This window comes from Equus quagga, chromosome 1 (assembly GCF_021613505.1).
Source record: "Equus quagga isolate Etosha38 chromosome 1, UCLA_HA_Equagga_1.0, whole genome shotgun sequence".
NCBI lineage: Eukaryota > Metazoa > Chordata > Mammalia > Perissodactyla > Equidae > Equus > Equus quagga.
Window position 1 is genome coordinate 11,545,572 of NC_060267.1, and position 23,057 is coordinate 11,568,628.

A 23,057-nucleotide genomic window follows, 5' to 3' on the forward strand; every position below is an offset into this window, starting at 1 on the left:
TCTGGGAATTTGTGAACTAAAATATGACAGGGCCTCTAGGAACCAGCTGAAGTAGACAGCTGCGTGTTCCCCTGGTTCTTTCTCCTCCCAGGAGGAAACCTGACCTTTTGCCCCCCATCTAAAATCAGCTGTGTAGGCCGAACTCGCAGACTACACAGCATCAGCGGGCCTGACCGCATTTGCAAAAAGACTAAGAATAAAGTCCGCCACAGATGTTGGTAAACAAGACAGAGGGAGAGTGAAGCATACGGCGTCCCAGCCAGCAGAGTAGTGGATACTAGGGTGGACGGCGGTCAGGGCGTGCTCCATGCAGTTGGTGACCAGGCTCAGATCCTTCTGTCCTAGAGATGTGAGTTTATTGTAATACTGGCAATCTGTTATAGAGAAAAACCGTTAGAACTGTAGTAACAAGTTGATATGAAAAGCAGGAGAAAATACGGGTACAAACAGTATTGGAGGAGTGGGAGAGGGCAGGCCAGGAAGAGGATGGCCTTGTGTTCCGGGTCTGATACTGGGTGGTCACTGGGTGAGAGGAGGCAGGGTGCCAGGCTCGGAGCACAGGCCCTGTAGCTGTGCTGTCCAGTACTGCAGCCACGAGCCACATGTGGCAATTGAGCACAAGAAATGTGATCAGTCAGATAGAGATGTGCAATACATGTAAAAATTCACACTGGGTTTCAAAGACAGTATGAAGAAAAACTGTGGAATATCTCAATCACAATTTTTCTCTTTTGAGGAAGATTGGCCCTGAGCTAATATCCATTCTCATCTTCCTCTGTTTTATATGTGGGACACCTGCTACCACATGGCTTGATAAGCAGGGCCGGGGATGCCAGCTGGGCCACCCCAGGCCACTGAAGCAGAGCTCGCAAACTTAACTGCCAGGCCACCTGGGCGGCCCCCAGTCACAATGTTTTATGTTGATTACTTGTTGAAATGATGGTGTTCTGGGTAGAGTCTATTCTGGATTAAATTCACCTGTTCGTTGCCTTTTTTATGGCAAATTGAAAAATTAAAATGACGTATGTGGCTTGCATTTGCGGCTCGCTTTATATTTCTTTTGGCCTACAGTTGCCTGGAACCACATTGCCAGGGTTCACTTCATCACTTCTCCACTGACTAGCTGAGTGATCTTGGGAAATCACTCGCCATTTCAGGCCTCAGTTTCCTTATCTGTAAATGAGGAATAACAAAGGCACTTTCCCTCTCGGGCGGTGAGGATTGGCTGAGTTAATTCTTCCACAGGGCCTGGCACAGAGCTCATGTGTATTGAGTGGGTGTGGGGCTCAAGGGAAAGCCATGGCCTGAGCAAGGCAGGAGGCGCAGCAAGAGAGATTGGAATCCAGCCGGCACATAGCAAGCACTCAAGGTTTTTGAAGTTCATGACTTTGCCAGCCTTGCTCTGTGGGGGTCCAGGAAGAACTTACAGCCTTCGAAGTACTTGTCTCCATAGCTCTTCTTCACCTCTGGGGGCGCTTGGCTCCAGAGCCCCTTGAGTAGATCCTGTACATTGTCAGGGCAAATGGATGTTTTAAAGTTCCCGGGTACTATGATAGCAACACGAACGCCAAAGGGACAAAGCTCTCTTCTGAAACACAAGACAAGAGAGAGTGAACCAAGGAAACAGCCTCCATCTGTGACCTGATCAATCCTGTTCCTTCTTAAAGAAATAACGCCCAAGGCCAAATGTTCAAGGAAGGCATTTAGTTCGAGGAAGAATGTGAATGAGAAGACGCAGGCATCATACCAGGGGAAGATGTCCAAGAGACAGTCCCAGGGTCAATGCCCACAGATAGCTTCTTTCCCAGATCTGGAAAGCTCCAAGGGCCGAGGCGCTAGTGCTGCCTCTTCCTGCCCCTCCCACACCTGTCTCTCCAGGCCCTGCCCTCTGCGACAGCTCTCTGAACACCAGAGCCCCTTCCTGCCCCTGCCCAGGTTAGAACTCCTTTCCTCTGTGAAGCCTTCCTTGGCCTCTGCCCTGAGGAAAGGTGAGTCACCCCATCCTCGGTGCCTCCGCACACCTGGTACATACTCGCATTCATTTTAATATATTCATTGCACACCCACTACAGAAGTTTTTCACACACGGAACTGGGTTCAGATTCTGGCTCAGCCTCACGCTTGACCATAGAGAATCACATCTAACTCACGGGGCTTCTGTGAGGGGTAGATAGAGCACTGGGCACAGCACTTTGCCTTCAGATTAGCCCACCAATAGTCACCCTTTCCTCAGGGGGAACCATCTGTCAGGCTTAGTGACTTGTGGCACTTAATTAATAAGGCAAATAATTCTTTAACAACAGGCTATTATCATTCACATATTGAAAATGCATTATGTATAACATTCATTTATATTTATATATATTTTTGAAGAAATATATTAAATATGTTTGGTACACGTAGACATTTTATAGAAATGGCAATAAAGACAGAATAAATCCTAATGTATTTTTCACTTTTCTTGATGGATTGTCTAATATGATTGTAAGATTTGGACATTCCGTTTTCAAAGTCCCTCATTTTGGTCCACACCAGCATAACTGGAACCCAGGCCCATCATTCATGAATACACTCCAGCCACAGGCAAGACTGCCTCAGTGGGCTGGTCCTTACCTCAGGCTGTCAGAAAAAGCTTCTACACCGAACTTGGAAATGCAGTAGCCACCACCAAGCACAGATAGTCTCCCAGCTGGGCTAGAAACATTGACTACTCTTCCCCTGGTCTTTCTGATCAGGGGAAGCAAGCTCAGGGTCACCTCGATGAGGCCGATCAAGTTCACGTTCAATATTTTCAAGAAATCATCTTTGGTCAGCCATTCATTCGGTGCAGCTGGCACACCAATGCCAGCATTGTTCACCAAACCCCACAGGCCTAGTAGAAACAAAGAGAAACTAGAAATGGGAAACACACTTAAGAATCATTTCAGTGTTCAAATTACATTCTCTTAAGGGAGATAAACCATAAACCTAATAAACTGTCAAATTACATAGTGTGTCAGAAGGATTTCAATGGCAAAAGAGCAGGTGAGCAGGGTTGGGTGGCAGGTGAGGAGTGTTCATTCACCGTATTGAGTCGGGTAGTCAGGACAAGCTTTGAAAAGTTGAGAACTGAGCAAAACTTACAGAAGAATGGGACAGTCAAAAGGACATCTGGAGCAGATAGTTCTGGGTGAAAAAACACTTCAATAAATATCACCAGGTGTTTGTCTGGATGCCTGACCTGCTGGAGGAACAGCAAGAAGCCCAGTGTACCTGGGGCAGATGGCGAGAGTTAGGGAATGGGAGAGACCTGGTCAGGGAAGTAATGGGATGCCAGATCACGCGGTGCAGTCTAGGCCATTTTAAAGAGCTTTACATTTACTTCAGGTGAAATGGGCAACCTCTGCAGGGTCTTGAGTACAGTAATGACATGATCTGTCTTATTTTTGAAATGTACTCTGTGCTCTGTTGAGAACTGACTGAGGGTGGACAAGGGCAGATGCAGGGTAGCTGGTAGGAGATTATTGCAGTGATCCTGGCGTGAAATGATGATGGCTACAGCCAGATTGGTAGCAACAGCACTAGTCAAAAGTCAAACTCTGAACAAATTTTAAAGATACAGTATAATTTTCTGACGTTTTCAATATGGTGAGGGAAAGGAAAAGCATCATCAAAAATGACTTTGTTGGAATGAAAAACAGAATGGAGTTACCATTTACTAGGATGGGGAAGTTTTAGAGATGGGCAATGATCATGAGTTCAGTTCACTAAGGTTAAACTTGAGATTCTCCCAGACACTCAAGTAGAAATGTGGAGGAGGCAATTGGAAATTTGAATCTGGAGCTCAGGAGAGAAGTATGAGTTGGACATATAAGGATGCATACAGTCCATGTCCAAGAATTGAGCCCTGAAGGCACTCTACATTAAGGATCTGGGAAAAGTGGAAGAACAAGCAAAGGAAACTGAATCAGCATTGAGATGAGAGGAAATAAGTTCTAAGAGATTGGTGTCCTGGAAGCCAAGGGAAGAGGGTGTATCAAGAAGGAGAAAAAGTGGTCAAATGCTGCTAGGTCAGGTAGAGTGAGGACTAAGAATCAACCCTTGGATGTAGACGGTGAAGGTCAATGGACATCTTGATAAAAGCAATTTGGGATGGGTGTGGGTGCATGATTAGAAACGCTTTAATAGAAAATGGGAAGAGAGATTGGAGGCAATGAGTACAGATATATCCATAGAGGAATTTTGTGGCAACAAGAAAAAGATTTGGGGGTGGTGATGGTGGTAGTGGTGAGAGGAGGGCAAGATGGGAGAAGTAAGTAGTGGAGAGAGAAAACCAATGATTTAGGAGAACAGGAAGAGGGTAGAATTGCTGGGAGGTTGCTGAATAGGCCAAGGAGGATATGCTCTATTGCACACATGAATGGACTGGATTTATACGGGGAGGAAGGCCAGGCAGGCTGTGCTGGTGCCGACGATGGTAAGTGGGTAGGGGAGCTGGAGAAGTCTGAGGAAATTCTTTTCTAATTGCTTCAGTTTTCCTCAGTCAAGTTGGTATCAGCTCAGAGTGAGGATAGCAGAGAAAAGCTGGAGGTATGAGGAGAAAGGAAAGGTTTGAAATGGTTGTCTGGAAATTGGGAGAATGAATGGAGTATGACTGTATATACAACAGCATAAAAGCCCACTAGAGGTTTGTGTTCATGAATTTGTCATGAGACCAACTGAACTCATCTGTGAGTTCAGTTTTTTCCACCTATGCTCAACTCCATAAGGGCAGGCATGGGGCAGTGAGAGATGGTATTACCCAGGCTGGTGATTTTTGCCAAGTGAGGACAACTAAGGGTGAGAGAGAGGCAAGAGAATCTCAGGCCTTTGCAGTGGGGTGATCATAGTAACAGATCGTGGGATGTAGGTGGGTAATGAAGGAAGAGAGAAAATCAAGGGGTGAGGGTTGGTGAAAAGGTGGTTGGATCAATGGATTGGAGGTCCTGGTGGGCCCAAGAATATTTGGGATCTGGGGAAGAGAGCGAGAGAGCTGGAAGGAGTAGAGGTGGCTGTTGCAAGAATGCGATGCATGCAGCTGAGATGCCTCATGCTTCTAGGAAATTAATGAGATCGGCAGGCCTCAACCCCATTGCCCCTGTCTTTGCTTTGAAAAACCTACAGAGCTCAGTGAACAACAGGACCAAATATCATTTGTTTTAAAATTCCTAAGCTTTGGTGCAATATCCTGAAGCAGTATGGTATCGTGCCTCACATGTTAACTGTTGCACCCTCCCATACCTGATGAATGATAGTACCATGAGTGCGTGATGCCTGGCAGCGTTGACTGTGGCCCCTTTCCTTCCTTCCCATTTAAAACTGCACTGGAGGGGCTGGCCCTGTGGCCGAGTGGTTAAGTTTGTGCACTCCGCTGGAGGTGGCCCAGTGTTTCGTTGGTTCGAATCCCGGGTGCGGACATGGCACTGCTCATCAAGCCACGCTGAGGCAGCGTCCCACATGCCACAACTAGAAGGACCCACAACAAAGAATACACAACTATGTACTGGGGGGCTTTGGGGAGAAAAAGGAAAAATAAAATCTTTAAAAAAAAAAACTGCACTGGAATGTGAGTGACCCACAGAGAGTGAGGTCAGAGGTAATCTCAACTCCCTGCCAACGTTTTACTGGGAGGGAACTCTGCACAAACTTTGTCACTCAGATATGACTTATTAACCAATACCTTGCTGCACTCTCCCCATGACCTTTGACACTTCCTGGTGCTTTCACACACCGTGACTAGAATTGATGATGGAGGGCAACGTGCAGGGTGAACGGGTCCAGGTGACAGGGTCCTGGCAACTCTGGGCAGTGCCTCAGAGAAAAGTCTCTGGGAAAATAGATTGTAATTCACAAGTGTAGCTTATGATTCATACATTCATCATCTCATACCCACTCTCATTACCCAAAACACCTGCAAATTAGAGTTGCCACACCACCATCACCCCTCTCTTCCCCTCATTGCCCTCCTATCTTTCATTCTACCTTCCCTCCAGGTACATACATGCACCTTTTAAACCTATTTCCTCACTTCCTTCTACCTTCCACCCTGAGATATATAGTTCCACACAACCTGATTTTTTCAGGGCAGTGCCAAATATAAATATTTGTTCACTTACTCCATGAATACTAATGTATTTGGGAGTCTTCGTGTAATGAAAACAGCACCCCAATTTATAGCCCCGACCTGATCCCCGAGACTTTTCACCTGGCATGTTATGTGTTATTTCTACAACACTGAGGACAAAGCAGTCTATCAAACGGACAGATGCCCTGGCCATACCTCTGTCCCCTGTGCGCTCCTTCACCCACTGGGTGGCTGCAGCAATGCTCTCTGTCTTGGTCACATCCAGGATCACCGTCTCCAGCCTGTCTGACGTCTGGTCCCTCAGCTGCTTGGCCCCCTTCTCCGTCAGACACGCGGCCAGCACCCTCAAGCCTCGCAGGTCCAGCTGCCTGGCCAGCTGGTTCCCGAAGCCCGAGTCACAGCCCGTGATGAAGACGTACTTGTCTCGGAGGTTGCTCACCACCTGCCTCTCCCGGTACCAGCGCAGGAGGTAGCACAGGCCCACAAGGGCCGCCGGGTACAGCCACATGGCAGAGATCTGTCCTTCCCTTCAAGAAAGAAGAAAACTCTTCCAGACTCACTCAGATCCAGCTTATGTTTGCCTACTCGTTGATTGTTCTCTGCTTTACCTTAGATCTACTCAATTTAGTTATAGTGACATCTGCAATCATTAATCAGCTTTCACTGTAATTCTGTAGGTTGGTTATTTCAGAGGCCAGAGGCCTTTGAGGAGTGTATTTGAAACATAGGGGAGCAGGATGATTCTAACAGGCTTAGGAATGAATATGGAACTCCCTGTTCTGGTCTTGTATCTTTAAAAGGGAGTGTTTGCCAAAAGTTTAGGTGTATTAGGTAAAGAAAGGAGATAGCCAGTACTGGCAGCTTTAAGCATTTGGAAATAGATGCATCTTAATTCTTCAAAACTGAATTCATCAAAATTAAAAGTGTTACTATTCAAGATTTCCAGGCTACGAATTGGTTTTCTCTCTTTTTATCAAAAAATACATTTAAGCAACTTTCTGGAATAAAAAGCATAATTTGCAGTTCATTTAATCTTAATTTTTATCTGAAATTTAATGTTGAATTCAATAAATATTAATTTGTGTTAACATCCCCATTACATAAAGGCAGTGGAATCCTAAGGTAAATAAGCTAAATATACATATTTAGAATCAAGAGGGGAACCTAGAGAAATATACAAAAACTATTACAAAGAGAGAGTAAGAAGCAGTCTCCAGGTGTTGGGAGGAGAGCATGATGAATAGGCAGACCGTTGAAGATTTTTAGGGCAGTGAAACTATTCCATGTGGTACTATAATAGTGGATACATGTTGTCATACATTTCTCAAAACTCATCGAATGTACGACACCAAGAGTGAACGCTAATGTAAATTATGGTTTTTGCATCATAATGATGTGTCAGCATAGGTTCATCACTTGTAACAAATGGACCACACTGGTGGGGGTGATGATAGTAGGGGAGGCTACGGGTGTTTGGAGTCAGAGGGTATATGAGAACTCTCTACTTTCTGGGCAATTCTGCTATGAACCTACAACTTCTCTAAATATAACGTCATAAGAGAGAGTGAGAGAAAGGTAAGAGCCATGAGATGTACCAAGAGCAATAGAGAGAGAGATTATATCTAACCGGGAAAATGAAGGCTATGAATAACTTCCATAGGCCTAAGACTCTCCTAGGGTAACTTTAATTCAGACTCTCTCGTTTGGAATTCAGATTCATGTACCCCACTGTGTTCTTGACATCATCACTACCCAGTATCACAGGTTCATAAACAATTTTAACCTTCTATGGGATATGAAATACAACACTCAAATAGAAATAATATATCAAGTTTAACAACTTCAAAGAGAACCATTATTCATTCTCCTACCCCAAATTAGTTTCTTCCTAAGGCTTTCTTATTTTAATAAATAGCACCTCTCCACCCAATTATGCAAACCAGAAAACTTGGAGTCATTCCTAACCCCTCTTGCTCCCTCAGGCCCTATATGTAATCCATATGTTGATTAGTTGTGTCCTATTGATTCTGTTTCTAAAATAAACCTGGAATCCAGCAACTTCTTTCCATCTCCAGTCATCTCTCTGTCTAGAGTCTCTCTCACTTCTTGGCTGACCCTTGCCATTGTCTCTCAAGTGCTCTCTGAATCCCATGTGACTTCCTCCAGTCCTTTCCCAAGAGTTAGAGTGGCCTCACAAAGCTATGACTCAGGTCACGATGCCCCTTGTGTGGCTTCCCTGTGTCCTTAACACGAACCCTCCAATCTCACATGACTGAAAGGCCTATAGGACAAGTCTCTGCCTAGCTTTCCAGGCTCAACTCACACCCTTCTCCCCATTGCTCACCACTTCCAGAGTATGGAACATGCCAAGCTCTTTCCTAACCCACGACCCCATACATTTCTCTGTGCCTGGGCCCTGTTTTCCCCATTCTTCATCTGGCTAAACTCTTACTCATTTTTCAGTTCTCAGTTTAAATATCAATACGTCTGAGCTGCTCTTCTGACCCACCAATACAAGTTGAGCAGATCTGCCAGAATACCTTCTCACCATTCTTTTTATTTATCCTTCCAGCTGATAAACGGGATATCCACACTGGACATTCTGTTTCACCCTGACTGGTTCCAACCAGCCAAAACTGTTACAGATCAGTGAACTTTGAGCAAATGAGGTGTGTTACATCCCCATTGGACACGAATGAAGACTCTCTACTGACCAAAGAACAGCAGAACGTGATTTAACCAAACACATATGGGCTTGAGCAGCCATTCTGCTCAAACCAGGGTTACCACCCAAGGGGAGTCATCTGCCTGCCGCAAGACACGCCAGTAGTCAAGGGGCAAGGTGGTAGGAGAGAAAGGGATTTTATTACAGCTTGCTAGCAAGGGAAAATGGCCAACTAACGTCCAAGAGAATCATCTTTCAGAACAAAGACTACAGGCCAGTTATGTTGGGAGCTGGTCTCCGGGTAGGGGAGGCATCTGGTTTAGCTCCTGGTAATCTTTTGTTTTACTGGATATGCATCAGAGACCGGAGCAATGCTCTATACCCTGAAGTTTCAGTTGTCATTGGTGATGGATATCAGCATAGACTCTGTGCCCAGGGGGTCATCACATTCCTAAGGAACTCAGAAGAACAAAGTTTATGACTTATCACAGCTGGGAGGGGCCATAAAATCTACAGAGCATGTATACCTCCCGGAGAGTGCATCTCCAGCTGGGTTAGTTAATCAGGTCATTCAAAGTTACAATATGGTTTCTTTTCTACAATTTGGCTTCCCTTATGTCAACCTTGTGTTGAGCTGGTTTCACCAGGGCACAGGTTTCAATCCTTAGGGTGCATAAGCACAATGAACTCCTCCTTTCAGCACATAGAGATATCTGACTTCTCTCTTTTGTGAGGCTCCTACTGAATTTCTGTGCTGCCATGTGTTCCACTACCCACATTTTGTTGATCATTGTAGTGGCCCTTGTCCTTTGTCTGCATGGTAGTTATCACAGTCTGCAATTATATATCTAGTTGTGTCTTTAGCTATTTAATGCGTGTCTCCCCTGAAGACTGTAAACTCAGTGAGGGCAAGGGCAGTGTCTATTTTGTCTCCAACTCTATCCCCAGAACCTAACTCTTAAATAGGAGTTGAAAAAATTGTTGACTAAAAGAATAAAAGAAAAAGGGAGATAATGAGTCGAATAAACCTTCATTGTTTCCATTCTGTTTCTTATTATAAATTGTGTTACTGTGCAAACTGATGCAAAAACTCACAACCACAAAATTACCGTGTCAAAAGTATGGGTAATTTTTAGCTTTGGGATGTATCTTGCCAGATTACTTTATAGAAATTACAAGTTAATGTATTGTGTCAACAAAGTAGAAATATTATTGAACAATGGACAGAGAATAGGCACAGAGAAGAGGGAATAGGAAGGAAAGCTTCAATGGGGAAGCTTAAAGGCCTGAAATGGGAAGGGATGGAAGAAGAAGGGAGGAAGGGAGAAAGCATTTGTAGAGTAAGCGGAGGATGGGGTGGGGGTGGGGGGGGGGTTGGTGGCAGGGAGGAGTGGGAAGGAGCTAATGGGCTAGCAGAAAGACTTAGAAGAAAGGACATCATTGATGAGACTAACACACTGAGAGGACCAGAAGGGGAGAAATCCATAATCTTGGAAAAGAAGCTATTTAGAATGAATGAGGAGGCATAAGTCAGGAACCTGAGGGAATGCCAGCCTTCAGGACGAGAATTTCTTGGTGAAAAAGAATATACTTCCTCTGAGAGAAAAAGAGAGACGAGTGGGGCAAAGTATTGAGGGGAGTCAACAAGAGTTGAGGAATCTGAGAGAAGGTTGATTACGGACATGAAGAATTCCTGCACAGCTTGGGTTTGGACTAGTGACCAACCCTCAATGTGATTTCACAATGACTTCAAGGTAGCCATTACAGATATGTTCAGAGACCTACAGGAAACCATGCTCAAAGAAGTAAAGGAAGGTATGAAGACCATGTCTACTCAAATAGAGAATATAAATAAAGAGACAGAAGTTATATATAAAAAAAAGAACCAAATGGAAACTCTGGAGTTGAAAAGCACAATAACCAAAATGAAAAGTTTATTACAGGAATTCCACAGTAGAGTGGAACTGGCACAAGAAAGGATCAGTGAACTTTAGAATAGATTGATAGACGTTATGCAATCTGAAGAACAGAGGAAAAGATAGAATGAAATAAAGTGAATAGTGCTTCAGAGAAATGTGGGACATCTTTAAGTGCACCAACAAACACATACATAATTCGAGTGCCAGAAGGAAAGGAGAAAAAGAGCAGAAAAACATTCAAAAAAATAATGACTGAAAACTTCCCAAATTAGCTGAAAAATGTTTATCTACACATCAAAGAAGCATAGCAAATTCCAATAAGAATAAGTGCAAAAGGGTACACATCCAGACATATCATAGCAAAAGTGCTGGAGGATGAAAGTCTTAAAAGCAGGAAGAGAAAATGACTCAACAGGTGCAGTTAGGGACCACCACTCATATTAACAGCTGAATCCTCATCAGAAACGACAGAGACCAGAAGGCAGTGGGATGAGATATTTCAAGTGCTGAAAGAAAATCTGTCGACCATCTTGTATTCAGCAAAGCTATCTTTCAAAAATGAAGGTGAAATAAAGGCATTTCCAGGTAAACAAAAACAGAGACAATTCTTTGCTAGTAAACACACCGTAGAAACAATCCTAAAGGAAGTTCTTGACGATGAAAGCAAGAAAACCTGGATGGAAATTCAAATCCACGTGAAAACATAAAGAGAATAAAGGTAATTATGTAATTATAAAAGGTAGTATAAATGCATATTTTTCTTCTTTCTTCTCCTGATTTTATAAGTAATTATATAAAACAATACATATGTAATTGTATTGTTGAGCCTATAACGTATAGAAAGGTAATATATCTGCATAACAGCACAAAGGAGGTGAATGAGAACACGATTGTACTGGAATAAGGAAATGACCCCAGATGGCAATTTGCACCCACAGGAACAAGAGAAAAGAACAAGAAATGGTAAATAGAAGACAAATATGACAAACAGCATAAATGTGTACTTGCTCTTCTTTTTTTCTCACATTCTTTAATAGACATAATATCGGCTAAAGAAATGATTGTAACAATACGTTGTTGGATTTGTCTCATATAAAGATATAAGATGTATAACAAAAATAGCGTCAATAGAGGAAGAGGGAACAGAGCTATATAAGAGTAAAGCTTCTATATGTCACTGGAAGAAAGTTAGTATAAATCTGAAGTACATGCTGATAAATTAAGATGTATAGGGTAAGCCCAGGAGCAACCACTAAGAAAATATCTTTTAAAATACAGTAAAAGTTATTAAAGGATTTGAAACTTACACTAGAATATGTTTACTTAGTGTGAAAGGAAGCGGGAAGGAGGAATAGAGAAATGAAAAATAGATGAGACATATAGAAAACCAAAAGTAAAATGGCAGATGTAAATCCATGAACAATAACGTTAAATGGGAGTGGATTAAAATTGTATAGTTCTGACTTGACTAATGAAATAAACTCTTTAATAAACACTTTCCTTTGGAGTTAGATGCGGCCATGTGAATAAATTCTGAGAACAGGAGGTAAACGAAGTATTAGCTAATGATTTCTAAGGAGTATTTTTTTTTAATTTAGGAATTTCAATGTGAAAGCTATTTTTTTTATTTTTCTATTTTTCTATTTTTGAGGGAGATTAGCCCTGAGATAACCTCTGCTGCCAATCCTCCTCTTTTTGCTGAGGAAGATTGGCCCTGAGCTAACATCTGTGCCCATCTTCCTCTACTTTATATGTGGGACGCCTGCCCCAGCATGACTTGCCAAGCAGTGTGTAAGTTTGCACCTGGGATCTGAACCGGCGAACCCTGGGCTGCCAAAGCAGAGTGGGCAAACTTAACCACTGTGCCACTGGGCCAGCCCCTGGAAGGTATTTTTTTAGAAAGGATATATTGAGATTTAATTGATGCACATTAAGCTACACATATTAAGAGTACAATTTGGGGCCATCTCTGTGGCATAGTGATTAAGTTTGGCGCACTGTGCTTTGGCAGCCCAGGTTCACAGGTTTGGATGCCGGGCGCAGATCTACACCACTCGTCAGCAATGCTGTGGTAGCAACCCACATACAAAACAGAGGAAACTGGCACAGATGTTAGCTCAAGAAGAATCTTCCTCAGCAAAAAAAAAAAAAAAGTACAATTTGGTGAGTTTTGACCTATGTTTGATATGAAACCATCACTACAACCAAGATAATAAAAGTTTCTATCACTCTCAAAATTTGTTTGAGCCCATTGCATCCGTTCCTCCCTCCCATGTTCCATCCTCAGACAGTTGCTGGTCTCCCCTCTATCACTAGAGATTAGTTTGCCACTTTTAGAATTTTATATAAATTGAATGACTGCAGAATGTACACTTTATTCCGACTTGTTTCACTGAGCATAATTTTGAAATGTCTTCATTTTGTTGCATGTCCCAAACAATGGTTCAGTCCTTTTTGTAGTTGAGTAGTATCTCATTTTATGGGTATGTACTACAATTTATTTATTCATTCAACTGCTGGTGGATATTTGGGTTGTCTGCAGTTTGGGACCAATCCAAATGAGGCTGCTATGACTATTCATGTACTAGTCTTTGTGTGGTCATATGCTTTCATGTATTTAAAGTGTAGAATTTGTCACACATATGTATCTATAAAACCATCAAGAATTTTAAGATAATGAACATATCCATAAAAATTTACTTCTGCCCCTTAGCAATCCCTTCTCCTACTCCTCCTGTGCTTTAACCACATCACAAACATTTAGATGTGTCATGTTTTCATTTTTAGTAAGTTGGAAATACTTTCTAATTTCTCTTTTGATTTCTTCTTTGACCCACAGATTATGCAAAAGTATGTTTTTTGTTTGCAAATATTTGGGGGTTTTCCAGATATCTTTCTCTTATTGATTTCTGTTTTACCTCCATTATGGTTAGAAAACATTTTGCATGATTTAAATTATTTAAAATTTATTAGACTCATCTTATGACTTAAGATGTTAAATTTTATGTTATGTGTATTTTACTGCAATAAAAAAATATGATCTGTCTTGGTAAGTGTTCTGTGTGCACTTGACAAGGATGTGTATTCTACTATTGTTGGCTGAATTGTGTTGTAAACAACAACTAGTCAGGTTGGTTGATAATGTGTTCAAGTCTTCTATATCCATACTGATTTTCTGTCTACTTGTTATGTCAGTTATTGAGAGGGATATTGAAATTTCCAACTATAATTGTGAAGTTGTCTATTTCTTCTTTCAGTTGTATTAGTTTTTGCTTCAGGTATGAAGCAGTTCTGTTATTAGGTTCATAAATGTTTCAATTATTGCATCCTTTTGATTAATTGATCCCTTTATCATTATAACATACTCTCTTTATCCCTGGTAGTATTCCTTGCTCTGAAATTCACTTTGTCTGATATTGATATGGCCACTCCAACTTTCTTGTGATCGCTACTAGCTTTCCATCTTTTTCTGTCAACCTGTATCTTTCCACCCTTTCTATTTTTCTTTTAACTAATATTTTACATTTAAAGCAAATTTTTTTTAATGTTAGCCACAAATAATATAGTCCTCCCTTACCCACAGGGCACACATTCCAACATCCCCAGTGGATACCTGAAACCAAGGATAGTACCAAACCCTGTATATGCTATGCTTTTTCCTGTACCTTCACACCTATGATAAAGTTTAATTTATTAATTAGACACAGTAGGAGATTAACAACAATAACTGAGAATACAATAGAATAATTATGACAATGTACCGTAATAAAAGTTAGGTGAATGTGGTCTCTCTCTCTCTCAAAATATCTTATTGTAGTGTACTCACCCTTCTTGTGATGATGTTAGATGATAAAATGCCTACATGATGAGAGGAGGTGGAGTGAATGATGTAGGCATCGTGTTGTAGCATTAGGCCACTACTGACCTCCTGATGATAGCTCAGAAGGAGGATCATCTGCTTCTGCACCGCAGCTGACTGTGGGTAACTGAAACTGGGGAAAGTGAAACCACAGAAAAGGAGTCAATAGTGTCGTTGGTCTTTTTTTAAATCCAGTCTAACTACATCTGCTTTTTAATTGGGGTATTTAGATTATTTACAGTCATGCGACTATTGGTATGGGGTGGTTTCAATCTATCAATTTTCTATTTGTCCCATACGTTCTTTGTTCCCTTTTTTGTTTTTCTACTTTCTTGTACACTAATTGGATTTTTTATGATCTATCTTATCTTTTTTTTATTAGGTTAGTAGCTATACCAGTCTGTTTTGTATAAATGTTTAGGTTATCAGTCCCTTTTCAAGTAATAGCATTTCACATTTAGTACACGATCTTACACTACGTACTTCCATTTCCTCCTCCCAGTCTTTGCACTACTATTTTCACGTATTTTTCTTCTACATATATACTATATACAAACCTCAAATACATTTTTATTGTTTTTGTTTTAAACAGTCAATTGTCTTTAAAAGAGATTTAAAAAATTCAAAAAACCACACGTTTAACTCATTAGACTATTTGTAACGATATCATACCACCACACATATAAGAACCTTCAAAGAGTATACTTCCATTTCCCCCTTCCCAGGTTTTGTGTGTATTGACATACATCTTACTTTATGCATGCTATAAATCCTATAATACATCATTACTATTTTTGCTTTAAACAATCAGTGATCTTTTAAAGAGTTTTAAAAATAAGAAAATAAATATTTCATACTTATCAAACACTTATATTTCTAGTACTCTTTTTTCCTCTGTGTAGATCTAAATATCCTTCTGGTATCACTTTCCTTCTTATTAAAAAATATTCCTTGGGGCCGGCCCCGTTGCCGAGTGGTTAAGTTTCTGCACTCTGCTTAGTGGCCCAGGGTTTTGCAGGTTCGAATCCTGGGCGTGGACATGGCACCACTCGTCAGGCCATGCTGAGGTGGCATGCCACATGCCACAACTAGAAGGACCCACAACTAAAAATATACAGCTATGTACTGGGGGGCTTTGGGAGAAAAAGTAAAAAAATAAAACCTATAAAAAAAAAAATTTCTTCTAGTGCTGGATGGCTGAGGATTACTCTTTCAATTGTTTTTTAAAGTATTTCTCTACGTTTTCTTTTTTTCTTTTTTTTTGTTTTGGCGAAGAAGATTCGCCCTGAGCTAACACCTCTTGCCAATCCTCCTCTTTATTTTTGCTTGAGAAAGATTAGCCCTGAGCTAACATTCATGCCAGTCTTCCTCTACGTTGTATGTGGGATGTCTCCACAGCATGACTCATGAGTAAAGCAGGTCCACATGGGGCATCCAAACCTGCCAACCCAGACTGCCAAAGCAGAGTGTGTGGAACCCCAACCACAAGGCCACAGGGCTGGCCCTCTTTCAGTTTTTATGTACATATAAAGGGCTTTATATCCTCTCTATTTTTTAATTTAAACTTTTAATTTTTATTTTCAGATAGGTTATTCGCATACAGTGGTAAGAAATAACATAGAAAGGTCCCATGCACCCTTCATGCCATGTTCTCCAGTGGGAACATCTTGCAAAACTGTAGCACAATTCCAAGACCAGTTTTCCCAATACCATTTGTTCAAAATACTGCCACTTACCCATTGAATAGTCTTGAAGAGAATGGAGTTACAGCGCCAAAAAGGCAATGTAGAACACCCCAGCCTCTATCTCCCTACAGAAATCAACAATTAGAATGTTATCCACGAACAAAACAACTCTGGGAGAGCTCCAGAGCCTACTTTAAGAGACTTTAGCAGCATGGTGGAACAAAAAACTGAGAATAACTGCACAAGGATAGAAGGAAGACAGTTTGGAAGGAAGATTTTGCTTGTAACATCCCATCCCCAAGATAACTTTGCTCAGCTCCAAGAGGGAACTTCCCAGCTAGAAAGAGTTCCCCGCATCAGGAAAGAAAGAGAAGGGTAAGCAACCAGCTTCTCCAGCCTTCCAGGGCACTGCACAGTGTTCCACTTTAGCTTCACTCCACCCAGACCAGCAAAACTGAGACATGTAGAAATGGCCAGGAACAGGGAAGAAAAGCCAGGGCTACCAAGAGCAGCCACACAGCAGGAGCAATCACAGCTCACCGTGGCTTTCCCAACCTAGCAAATTTCACCACTGAAGGAATTAATGGCTAGTGCAGTCACCACAGACCCCCCTGGAGTTTTCACCCGCTTTTGCCCCACTGCATCAGTGCTACCACAAACCCCTGCACTTGGTGCCCTGAACTACCAGACCCAGAGTCCCAGCATACTCTAGAGAGCCCCTACCCACAGGTGAAAGTCTTCCCTTACTGAAGTCAGCCCATAAAGTCTGGAAGAGGTGACTGTTTCTTCAGATGTACAGACACCTACAGAAGGCTACAGGAATCACACACAATCAGGGAAACATGACTCCACCAAAGGAATACGGTAAACCTCCAGTAACTGGCCCCAAAGAAATGGAGATCCAGGAATTGCTTGACAAAGAATTCAAAGTAATGTTCTAAAGATGCTCAAATTGCTACAGGAGAACACAGATAAATAATTTAATGATATTAGGAAAACAATACAAGAACAAAATGAGAAGTTCAGTGAAGAGATAGAAAACATAAAAAGCAGAACCAAATAGAAATTTTGGAGCTGAAGCATACAATGATTGAACTAAAGAACTCAATAGAAGTCTCCAACAACAGACTTGATCTATCAGAAGAAAGAATAGGTGAGCTCGAAGAGGGAACAATTGAAATTATCCAATCAGGGGTACATAGAAAACATAATGAAAAGGAATAAAGAAAACCTACAAGACTTATGGGACACCATTAAAAGAAACAATATATGTATCATTGGAGTCCTGGAAGGAGAACAGAGGGAGAAAAGTGTAGAAAGCTTGTTAAAAAAGAATAATGGCTGAAAAGTTCCCAAACTTGGAGAGAGATTTAGACTTCCAAGTTCAAGAAGCTAAGAGGTCATTTCAAAATATCAATCCAAAACAATCTTCTCCAAGATACATCATAATATAACCGTCTAAAATCAAAGACAAAGAAAGAATTTTAAAAACAACAGGAGAAAAAAATTTCTCTCATACAAGGGAACCCCCGCAAGACTAGCAACAGATTTCTCAGCGGAGACCTTGCAGGCTAGGAGAGAATGGGAAGATATATTCAAAGTGCTACAAATGAGACCTGCCAAACAAGAAAACTTTACCTAGGAAAGTTGTTCTTCAGAACTGAAGGCAGTGCTGAGGGAATTCATCACCACTAAACATGCCTTACGATAAATGCTAACAGGAATTCTTCAAGCTGAAATGAAAGGATGTTAATTAGTAACACACAAGGATAAAAGATGGCAACATCTCTCCAAATGTGTTAACAATGATAACCAGTTTCACCTCCCCCCAAAAGAACTTAATCAAAACTCACTTGTTAAACTCTGATTCAGAATTCAGGGGTTAGGTGAGATTTGTATACTACACAGCACCAGTAGGCCTGACCTTGCTCATGAACTTGCTAAGTGTAAAATCTGCAGGGATACTGGCACATAAGAGAGAAGATGAGAGAAACGGTTGGCATCCCTGCCAGCAGATCAGCAGATGTGGAGATGGACAGCAGTCAGATGTGCTCCATGCAATTGATGACATGGTTCAGATTCTTCTCTCCTCGAGTTCTAAACTTGCTCATACTTTGGCAATCTTTTAGGAACAGTAAACATTGGGCAAAATATATTAGTACATGAATAGGGAAGCTAAGCTGGAGAGAACACTGTGAAGCAAAGCGTTTTTTTCTCTGAAAGCTGGGAAAGCCAAGAATCATCCCTTATACACCAGGCCTGATCGCTGGGCCATGGCTGCTAGAGAATGTGTAAAATGAAGCACTTTACAGAACAGAGATAGCTCTTGAGCAAGATGACCTGGTTTGTAATTCTGCCTTTGTCATCATCTGGATAATCGGGCAATTATCTCAATCTCTCTCACTGTAATGTCCTCATCTCTAAAAGGTCATAGTAATTGGGGTTATTAGGGTGGTGCTAGTATGCAAATGAACTCACTTCTTCACTTACTTTTTTTGCTAAGCAGACGTACTTGTAGCTTAGATTTTCAGTGGCCAAAGTCCCTACCAAGTTCAATTTCTATACCACAGTCACCTGCTTCTCTTTCTCACTGTCTATTCCTCCCAGTCCTTGTTCCACCTTCCAACCAGTTAGAGACACATGAATTACAAAAAACTTGAATTTTTGATAGCAGTCTAGACTTCAAACATTCTTTCTTTGTCCTCATAAATAACTTGCATTTGTCAGTTCTGATGACACAAAAACACATCCCCAATACATATTCCACCTTAATCCCTAAGACTTTCACTTGGCATATTATCTGATAATGCTAAGACATAGAGGAAAACCATCCTGTTTAAAGGATAAACTCCACCTGGCCATTCCTCTGTCCCCCACGCACTCTTTCACCCACTAGTTGGCTGCAGCAATACTTTCTGCCTTGGTGACACACAGGATCACCGTCTCCAGCCTGTCTGACCTCTAGCTCCTCAGCTGCTCGGCCCTCTTCTCCATCAGACACGCGGCCAGCACCCTCAAGCCTGCAGGTTCCCAAAGCCCGAGTCACAGCCCGTGATGAAGACGTACTTGTCTCAAAGGTGGCTTACCACCTGCCTCTCCCAGTACGAGTGCAGAAGGTGGTACTGGCTCACGAGGTGATCTTCTGTCTCTCCAATTGAAGAAAAACAAGAAAGACATTCAAGGTCACCCCGTTGGAGATTTTCTTTGCTTAGTTAAAATCCCAGCTCTCGGGGGCCTACAGCTGGTAGCGTCTTCTGCCTCACTGAGTTATTCTGTAAAACATAACACTTCATGTAATGCTGAGGTGATTCACAGAAGATGTCAGATAATTAGAGTCCTCTGACAGCTCCATTTGAAAAACAGAACAGCAATCTTGTTCTTACTAGATTAGTTGTGACTTTTATTCTGATCTTGTCATTTTCACAAAACATTGGACAAAATTTAGTTGCAAAGTGGGCAGAGGTTAGAGGCCTGTCAGAGAAGAGGAAGAGAAAAATTAACTAACGAGAAAAGCTTAAGACAATGTACCTAACAAACATATCGTGGTGGTGAGTAAGAATGGGAAAAGACAGTATTGCTGGGAAGAGTGTGGCGCAGGAGGACTCCGAACTCACCTCCTCCCACAGACACAACAGATTACAACAACCCTTGGAACAATTACCCCTGAGAGAAAACTGGAAACTGGATAAAAAAGAACCCCACCACAAGGAACAGTACTGACTGAGGTGGAAGAGGCAGAAATACCTTTCTGGAGAGGAAAAAAGCCACATTCTAGCCATGGTGCTTCACGGCCAGGAGCAATCTTAAGGTACAAAGCTTTTCCCAAAGGAGCAGAGGTTCTGAGCGGGAGAGCTTTGCAACAATATACAGCTTTTGAACACAGCACAATCGAGACGAGTGTCATAATATCTGGCTTTGCTGGCTATTACCAACAATGAGGAATACTCCCAGAAAAGCTATTGAACATAAGAGAAAGAAAAGCCTGCATACAAATTCACCCTTTTTGGAAGCAACATAACATCACCAGAAAGAGAGGTACACAGATCTTTGGTGAAGAGACAATCACTTGATAGGTTCTGAGTGCATCTCAGGGAGGCTAAATGCAGCTGGGACGACCTCCTCAGAGACTGAGACATGCGCAGCAGCCATTATTGTGACCTAGTGCAGGTGTGCTGACACAGATGCTGGCAGATGCCCTTAGAATTCTTCCCCTGGCCTGTTGGTGCAGGAGTTTGCCCCACCCACTAGAGCACCGATTTACTCCAGCTCAGCCAGGGCATGCAGCCAGCCCTAGGAATGGGCCCCACCCACCAGCAACCCCTCAGACAATTTCTAAGCCTGCATAGGCAGGGTGCATGAGACCTCTGTGGTGGGGCGAGTGGGTCTGCTTTTGCAGGGGAGGGAGTACATGAGGGGTGAGCCTGCATTGGCAGTGTGTGGGGCCTCTGCAGCAGGGCGAGTGGGTACGCTTCAGCGGGACAGGGCATGGGTATGGGGCAGGACTGCATGGATGGCGTGTGTGGGCCTGGAGGCAGTGCAGCTTGTCAGCTGCAGCAGACTTGTGCTTCTCAAACAGCCATATAGTGGATCTGCTCCACATTCCAACACCTGAAACAACAGTGTGCTGCCACACCTGGGGCCAGCCCACCCAGCTGCACTACTAAGAGAGCTGACAACAGCCTTGCAGGCCAGAGGACTACAGCAATTGTGAACCCCTGAGCCTAGCAACCACCCATGCTGGGGGTCTACTCACTTAACAGAAAAACTGCAGCAGTAATGTGCTATTAGACCTTGAAACCAATTGTGCTGGGACTCCTCTGCCCAATAAAGTGACTGAAGTGACCATAGCAGCCTCAGGCAGCTGAGACTTGCAACCAGCCAGCCAGGGGGACAGTGTAGCCTTCCCATACACCTGCAGTAACCCACCACAATGGAAGGACACATGTAGCCCACACAGGGGACACTCCTGGAACATTTGGAACTGGTGACAAGAAGGAAGAACACTGCTGGGCCTCATAAGGCATCTTTTACATAAGGGCACCTCTCCAAGATCAGGAGACATAGCTGATCTACCTAAAACATAGATACAAGCACCGAGAAACAGGCAAAATGAGGAGAAATAGGAATATGCTTGAAATAAAAGAAAAAGACAAATCCTCAGAAAAAGAACTAAACAAAACAGAGATAAACAATCTACCTGATAAAGAGTACAAACTAGTAGTCATAAGGATCTTGCAAGAAGAATAGATGAATATAGTGAGAATTTCAACAAAGAATTGGAAAATATAAAAAAGAACCAATCAGAACTGAAGAATACAATAATGGAACTGAAGAATTCACTAGAGAAAATCAATAGCAGAGTAGATCCCACAGAAGAACGGATCAGTGAGCTGGACAAAAGACTAGAAGAAATCATCCAAGCTGAACAGGTAAAAGAAAAAAGAATTAAAAAGAACAAGGACTGTCTAAGGGACTCTGGGACAACATCAAGCTCACTAACATGTGTATTGCAGGTGTCCCAGAAGGAGAAGAGAGACACAAAGGAGCACAGAATCTATTCAAAGAATAATAACTGAAAAGTTTCCTACCTTAAGGAAGGAAACAGGCATCTAGGTTAAGGAGGCACAGAGAGCACCCAACAAGATGAACCTGAAGAGGCCCACATGATGACACATTGTAATTAAAATGTCAACAGCTGAAGACAAAGAATCCTAAAAGCTGCAAGAGAAAGGCAACTCCATAAGGCTACCAGCTGACTTCTCAGCAAAAAATCTTACAGGCTAGAAGGGAGTGGCACAATATATTTAAAGTGATGAAAGGAAAAACCTACAGCCAAGAAGACTCTACCTGGCAAGGTTATCATTCAGAATGGAAGGAGAGACAAAGAGTTTTCCAGATAAGCAAAAACTAAAGGAATTTATCACCAAGAGAGCAGCCTTACAAGAAATGCTAAAGGGACTTATTTAGGAGGAAAAGAAAAGACCACAAATAGTAATAAGAAAATTATCTAAATAATACTAAATAATAAAATCATTGGTAAAACTAAATATACAGTAAAGGCAGCAGGTGAACCATCTATGAAGCTAATATAAAGGTCAAAAGCCAAAAGTACTAAAATTATCTATTTCTAAGATAAGAGGTTAATGGACACACACACACACACACACACACACACACAAAAGAGATTAAATATGATACCAAAAACATAAAATGTGGTAGGAAGGGAATAAAAGAGTAAAGATTTCAGCAAGAGGTCAAATTTGAGAGACCATCAACTTAATATAGATTACTATTTCCGTAGGTTATTATATATGAACCTCATGGTAACCACAAACCAGAAACCTGTAGTAAATACACAAAAAAATAAGATAAAGAAAGCCAAACATAATACTAAACAAATCCATCAAACCACAAGGGAAGAGAGCAAGAGAAGAACAAAGGAACAGAGAAGAGCTATTAAAACACTCAGAAAAAAAGTAACAAAATGGCACTAAGTACATACTTATCAGTAGCTACTTTAAATGTCAATGGATTAAGTGCTCCACTCAAAAGACATAGGGTGGCTGATTGGATAAAAAAACAAAACCCATATATATGCTGCATGCAAGAGACATACTTCAGACCTAAAGACACTCACAAACTGAAAGTGAAGGGATGGAAAAAAATAATCCATGCAAATGGTAATGAAAAGAAAACTTTGGTAGCAATACTTATATCAGACAAAATAGACTTTAAAACAAAAACTGTAACAAGAAACAAAGAAGGTCACTACCTAATGATAAAGGAAACAAACCAACAAGAGGATATAACACTTGTAAGCATCGAT

At 41.8% G+C, this 23,057-nt stretch overlaps 1 protein-coding gene across 11 annotated transcripts; it reads right to left on the reverse strand.

The window, feature by feature from the left end:
* LOC124245080 (retinol dehydrogenase 7-like) lies at positions 1-21,902 on the reverse strand. 11 transcript variants are annotated; one of them, XM_046672237.1, is made up of 10 exons: positions 21,820-21,902; positions 19,298-19,503; positions 18,085-18,353; positions 17,870-17,964; positions 16,283-16,356; positions 14,514-14,679; positions 6,299-6,630; positions 2,614-2,872; positions 1,428-1,588; positions 1-374 (listed from the first exon to the last, which is right to left on the reverse strand). In XM_046672237.1, the coding sequence occupies exons 7-10, from the start codon at positions 6,609-6,611 to the stop codon at positions 151-153; spliced, it is 957 nt and encodes a 318-aa protein (XP_046528193.1). In that variant the 5' UTR covers positions 6,612-6,630; positions 14,514-14,679; positions 16,283-16,356; positions 17,870-17,964; positions 18,085-18,353; positions 19,298-19,503; positions 21,820-21,902; the 3' UTR covers positions 1-150. The 11 variants fall into 11 exon arrangements, with proteins under 11 accessions (XP_046528193.1, XP_046528209.1, XP_046528184.1 ...); XM_046672253.1 differs by lacking the exon at positions 21,820-21,902 and adding an exon at positions 20,298-20,389 and having other exon boundaries at positions 19,318-19,503; XM_046672228.1 differs by lacking the exon at positions 21,820-21,902 and adding an exon at positions 20,298-20,389.
* Positions 21,903-23,057: the final 1,155 nt, after the last annotated feature.

Excerpts from the sequence above, each read along its gene's own strand:
- LOC124245080 (XM_046672237.1), bottom strand. The coding sequence starts at position 6,611 with ATGTGGCTGTACCCGGCGGCCCTTGTGGGCCTGTGCTACCTCCTGCGC. Across the intron at positions 1,589-2,613 it reads GCTTTTTCTGACAGCCTGAG|AAGAGAGCTTTGTCCCTTTG; the intron begins GTAAGGACCAGC and ends CTTGTGTTTCAG. Across the intron at positions 375-1,427 it reads AGACAAGTACTTCGAAGGCT|ATTGCCAGTATTACAATAAA; the intron begins GTAAGTTCTTCC and ends TCTCTATAACAG.